Source organism: Asparagus officinalis, chromosome 10 (genome assembly GCF_001876935.1).
Source record: "Asparagus officinalis chromosome 10, Aspof.V1, whole genome shotgun sequence".
Classification (NCBI taxonomy): domain Eukaryota; kingdom Viridiplantae; phylum Streptophyta; class Magnoliopsida; order Asparagales; family Asparagaceae; genus Asparagus; species Asparagus officinalis.
Genome location: NC_033803.1, coordinates 2,191,858 through 2,197,857, shown reverse-complemented (window position 1 = coordinate 2,197,857; position 6,000 = coordinate 2,191,858). Strand labels below are relative to the sequence as shown.

At 40.0% G+C, this 6,000-nt stretch overlaps 1 protein-coding gene across 2 annotated transcripts in view; it reads right to left on the bottom strand.

Moving 5' to 3' along the window:
• Positions 1-6,000, bottom strand: part of LOC109825061 (phospholipase D delta-like) — a 31,133-nt gene that overhangs the window by 23,450 nt on the left and 1,683 nt on the right. For both annotated transcript variants that reach the window (XM_020391769.1, XM_020391770.1), the window contains exons 2-3: positions 1,287-1,403; positions 1-116 (exon numbers count right to left, since the gene is read on the bottom strand). The exon at positions 1-116 is cut by the window's left edge and continues 79 nt beyond it. In XM_020391769.1, coding sequence (XP_020247358.1) covers positions 1-116; positions 1,287-1,403 — 233 coding nt within the window. The remainder of the gene's footprint in view (positions 117-1,286; positions 1,404-6,000) is intronic.

The window sequence follows — 6,000 nt, the reverse complement described above, 5'->3', positions numbered from 1 at the left end:
CGTCCATCACAAAGGTCAAGCCCTCCTATGAAAGCAGTAATCTTCCGATTATTTCCAGAAGCTGGTGTGTCAACTAGCAAACATTTCTGATGGTGGGTATAGAGAGTCCCCACAACCTGGCAATAGAATTACATGAAAAAATGTGACTCAGCGTTTTGCACATACTAGGCAGTAGGAAAAAAGTGTTAAGAAACACCACAAAGGGAGTGTAAGGACAAAGCAAATCCTTTTTTTTTTCCCTTTCCTTGCATAGAAATCATGTAATTTTACTTTAACCATACATGGAGAAATATATATCTGTAGGAAAATTACCATGAAAAGTTAATTACTTTCTATAGTTTTCCTTTATACCTTTAGCCTCTGCAATTTACAACTAGAAAAAGATGGATGATTGAGAAGTGAGAACTAATCGCGGGAATCACATGAGAAGCTTTTTCTTTTTCCCTTTTTTTTTGGGTTCATAGGTTGATGGGTGGGGGTTATTGGAGGCAGAGCGTTAACATGAACAAGGCTAGTTGTTCGTAAGCTAGTTATGCAAGACAAATTTACATAAAAGATGGCTCAAATCGAAGATGAGATTCCATCTGAAAATTTGAGGGCTCTACATTATTCTGGTTAGCTTCCAAATGAGATACACTAACTTTTAGTATTATTTTTCAATTTTTTTAGATAACATAGGATACCTCTTACTTTTAATTTTAAACTTTTAACTTTTATAATTTTGCAAGCCTAAAGTAAAGCATCTAAAGTCAAGCCTTTTACTTTTAAAGTCTTCAGGATTACAATTTTAGGATTTAAGTTATCCTTACTTATTAAAATACTCATAACAACTTCTGAACCAAGAAAATCATATAATGGAACCAAGATATCAAGTGACAGTCATCAGAGTTGACGATAGTCAGCCAGTACAGATGTCTCCCTGCCTTGATTTTTAAGTATAGATATATATCACATGTTTTAGTTTAATGAACTTAGTTTAAGCACTGTAGATAACATTGCTCTGACAGACATGTTTTTGGGTACAGCAACAGCAAAAACAACAAAAATGATTGTTTCTGGATACAATGAACTTGGTCTCCGGATGGTAAGTGAATAAAAAGAATGTTCAAAACAAACTAAGATACTGCTAATAAGTTCTAACTTACATATTAGATTCCTTACAGTAAAGTCAACTATCATAGTTGTTTCCTTGTCCGTACTCCAGAGTATAGATAGAATAGTAAGGCTTATGGCCAATTAGTTATGTCCCGAGAAAACAAATAAAATGAGAATTGCATAGAACTTGCCTGTTGCTTAACCATACTAAGCTCACTGCTTGCATAACGGGGTGACATCACACATATGACAGACGAATGTTTGAAAAACTTTCGGGTTTCTTCATCGTGAGTTTGCATCACACCTCCCTGAACAAAGCTCAAAAAACAAGAAGATCAGCTATAGCTGATTACAATTTTAGTTAAGCATCAAAGTACAAAAAGATGCCACAAAATTTGTACTTGAAAAATAACAAACCTGTTGGGAAAATCACCTACTAAACCAGAGAATAGAGAGACAATCACAAACACAATATTTACGTGGTTCGATCAAATTGATCTACGTCCACGGCAAGAGGGTGTTTCACTATATTTCTTTCTCAAATTACAACACTCGTACAATATTTGAGAACTCACTTTCTTTCGTTGTGTGGCTTTCACTCTGTCTCTCTACCTCCCCTTGCACTCTCTGTCTCTAGCTTTTAATTCACTCAGAGATTGAAAAATCAATCAGTAAAGAGTGATTGATTTATTGAGGGGATGAAATCACTTTGTCAACACCTAAAGAGCCTGATGTAGTTGACAAAGCCTTCCACCGAAAACTCTTCAGTCTGCCTCCATATTTGACCTCCAGTGATGTTTGGCCAAATTCAAGCCATTATCAACAATCTCCACCTTGGATTGAATTTTCAAACATCAAGAACTAGTGAGTCTTCACCTGTCTTGCAAATAATGCCCCAAAAGGGGCCACCTAATAAGTGCGAATGCCTCCCAAATTCAAGCAGTGCTTGAACTTGAAGGCCGGGATCGGTTTGGTCAACATGTCAGCTGGGTTATCTGCAGTATCAATCTTCTTCATCGTGATGTTTCTTTCAGCAGTTGCCTCACGAATGAAATGATATCTGACATCAATATGTTTTGTCCTCTCATGATGTGCTGAGTTTTTGCTTAGATGTATTGCGCTCTGATTGTCGCAAAATACAACTGAACTAGCCTCCGCTGTAGTCCAAGCTCACTCACGAGATTTTTCAACCAAATGGCCTCTTTTACCGCTTCTGCTGCTGCCATGTATTCTGCCTCTGTAGTAGACAAAGCAACTGTCGACTGTAGAGTCGATCTCCAACTAATAGCTGAGCCAGAAAGAGTAAAAAGATAACCAGTCAAAGATCTCCTTTTATCGAGATCACCTGCATAGTCAGAATCCACAAAACCTACAACTGAGGTTCCCAAAGTACTGCTATCAAAAACTAAACCCAAATCTGAGGTACCCCTGAGATACCAAAAGATCCACTTCACTGCCTCCCAGTGTGCCTTCCCTGGTTGAGCCATGTATCTGTTCACTACACTGACTGCCTGGGCAATGTCTGAACGGGTGCAAATCATAGCATACATAATGCTACCCACTGCATTAGAGTATGGAACTCGGGACATCTCCTTCTTCTCGTTCTCACTTGTAGGTGAATCTGAAACCGAGAGCCTAAAGTGAGGAGCTAAAGGAGTCGTAACGGGCTTGGCCTTCTTCATCCCAAAGCGTTCAAGTACCTTTTCAATATAGCTCTTCTGTGAGAGATATAATGTTCCAGCTTTCCTGTCCCTCCTGATCTCCATACCTAAGATCTTCTTTGCTGCACCAAGATCTTTCATCTCAAACTCATCATTGAGTTGTTTCTTCAAAATAAGAATCTGTGACACGTTCTTAGCAGCAATTAGCATGTCATCGACATATAATAGAAGATAAATAAAAGAATCATATCCTAGATGCATGTAGTACACACAACTATCATAAGTACTTCTTGAGTACCCATGACTAAGCATAAAATTATCAAACCTCTTGTACCACTGTCTGCTTCAGGCCGTACAAAGATTTCTTCAATCTGCAAACTTGATCTTCTTTACCTTCTGCGAAGTATCCCTCTGGCTGAGACATGTAGATAGTCTCCTCAAGTTCACCATGTAAAAATGCAGTCTTCACATCAAGCTGCTCAAGCTCCAGATCAAATAGAGCAACAATGACAAGCAATACACAGATGGAGGTATGCTTCACAACCGGAGAGAACACTTCATCATAGTCAATTCCCTCCTTTTGTCTATAACCCTTAGCCACCAACCGTGCTTTGAATATAGCATCTTCAACCCCTGGGATCCCTTCTTTCTTCTTGAAAATCCACTTGCATCCAATTGCCCTTTTACCCTTAGGTAATTGCATCAAATCTCAAGTCTGATTCTTGTAGAGTGACTCAAGTTCTTCTGTCATAGTTGTGGCCCAACGTCCAAATTCTCCGTATGAGACAGCTTCAGTAAAGTTTGATGGCTCTTGAATACTCATTTCTTCAGCTGTCGTGAGAGCATACGCTACTAATTCAGCATGTGCATATCTTTGAGGAGGTTTGATCTGTCTCCTCTCTCTACCAGTGGCTATGGAATAAGATTCTTCAGTCTCAGCATCATCAGCATCTGAGCCTGAATCATGTTGCTCTTCTACAGCTGTAGGAGCAAATTTTATAGACGACTTTTGAGACGTCTCTCCCTCGAGCTCCACCTTATCCATGGTCTTCTCTACATTTCCTGTAGACTCAACAGAAACCTTCACACGATCAAGCATATATCTTTCATTAAAAGTAACATCTCTACTAATAATGAATTTAGGAGAATCAGGTTTAAGACTCCACAAACGATAGCCTTTAACGCCATCAGCATAACCAATAAATATGCATTTCTTAGCTCTAGGCTCAAGCTTACCCTCTCTAACATGATAGTAAGCGGGACATCCAAATACCTTTAAATTTGAATAGTCATTTGGTTTACCTGACCATACCTCATTTGGAGTCTTGTGTTCAATGGCTGTAGAAGGAGACCGATTCACCAAGTAACAAGCTGTGTTAACAGCTTCAGCCCAGAAGCCTTTATCCAAGCCAGAGTTTGAGAGCATACACCTAGCTCTCTCCATCAACGTTCTATTCATGCGTTCTGCCACCCCGTTTTGCTGAGGAGTGTGCCTGACCGTGCGATGTCGTACGATCCCAGAATTTGAGCAGAACTGATTGAACTCACCACTGCAGAACTCTAAGCCATTATCTGTTCGGAGACGTTTAATCTTCTTTCCAGTTTGATTCTCAACAAGTACTTTCCACTTCTTGAAAGTTTCGAACACCTCGCTTTTGCGCCTGAGAAAGTAAACCCAAACTTTCCTGGAAAAATCATCAATAAACGTTAGAAAATAAAGAGCACCACCTTTGGATGGAACCTGAGCAGGTCCCCATAAATCTGAATGGATGTAGTCGAGAGTGCCCTTCGTCGTATGTGAGCCAGTCGAGAAGCTGACCCGAGTTTGCTTCCCAAACACACAATGCTCACAGAAATCCAGTGATGATGTATGGTCACCACAGAGTAAGCCACGTTTACTCAAAATAGTCATCCTCTTCTCACTCATGTGGTCTAAGCGCATGTGCCACAACTGAGTAGTGTCTCTATCAGCATCAGAAGACACACCTGCAGAGCCTGTCACCGTACTGCCTTGGAGAACTTAAACTGTTCACCTTACTACCTTTCATCACAACCAATGAACCCTTAGTAACTCTAAGAACTCCACCTTCGCCTGTGTAAGAACACCCAATAGAATCCAAAGAACTCAAAGAAATCAGATTTTTCTTTAAATCCGAGATGTGTCTCACATCTGACAAAGTTCTCACTATCCCATCGTGACACCGGATGTGAACTGTACCAATGCCAACTGTCTTGCAAACTGCATTGTTGCCCATCAAAACTGATCCACCACTTATAGATCTGTAAGTAGTGAACCAATCTTTATTTGGACACATATGAAAAGACGCACCTGTATCCAAGATCCATTCTCTATCGGAACGGCCATCCAAGGGACATACTGTAAAAACCGTCTCAGCAACAACGGCAGTATCAGCCTTTGCCGTATTAGCTGAATCTGAGGTTTCACCACGCTGGTTGTCTTTCTTTTTTAGAGCATAACATTCTGACTTGTAATGCCCTTTCTTGTGACAGTAGAAACACTCCACATGTTTCTTGTTTTGGGCTGATCTGGACTTCGAACGATTTCTAGATTGCCCTTTATCACCCTCTCTGGTCTTCGATCTACTTCTGGCTAGCAGACCATCAGCCTGCCTATCGGTACCTCTCCCGTTTAACTTTGTTCTCAACTCAGCAGAATTCAAAGAGGCATTTACATCCTCAAGACTTATGGATTCTCTTCCATACAACATAGAGTTAACAAAGTTTTCATAAGAGTCAGGCAAGGAACACAACACAATGAGAGCCTGGTCTTCATCATCAAGCTTAAGATCCAGGTTTTTCATATCCATGACAATTTTATTAAATTCATCAAGGTGTTCCTGAATAGGTGTACCTTCCTTCATCTTCAATGTGTATAGCCGCTGTTTCAGGTATAATCTCGTAGTAAGAGATTTCTTCAAATAGAGACTTTCGAGCTTTGACCACAACCCCGCTGTCGTTTCTTCATCAGCAACTTCACGAAGCACATTGTCGGATAGTGACAATTGCAAGGCGCTGTGAGCCTTTTCGTCCATCTCTAAGCTCTGATACCAGTTTGTTGGGATAATTTAAACACAAAGCCAGAAAAATAGAGAGACAATCACAAACACAATATATATTTACGTGGTTCGATCAAATTGATCTACGTCCACGGCAAGAGGGTGTTTCACTATATTTCTTTCTCAAATTACAACACTCATACAAAATTTGAGAACTCACTTTCGTT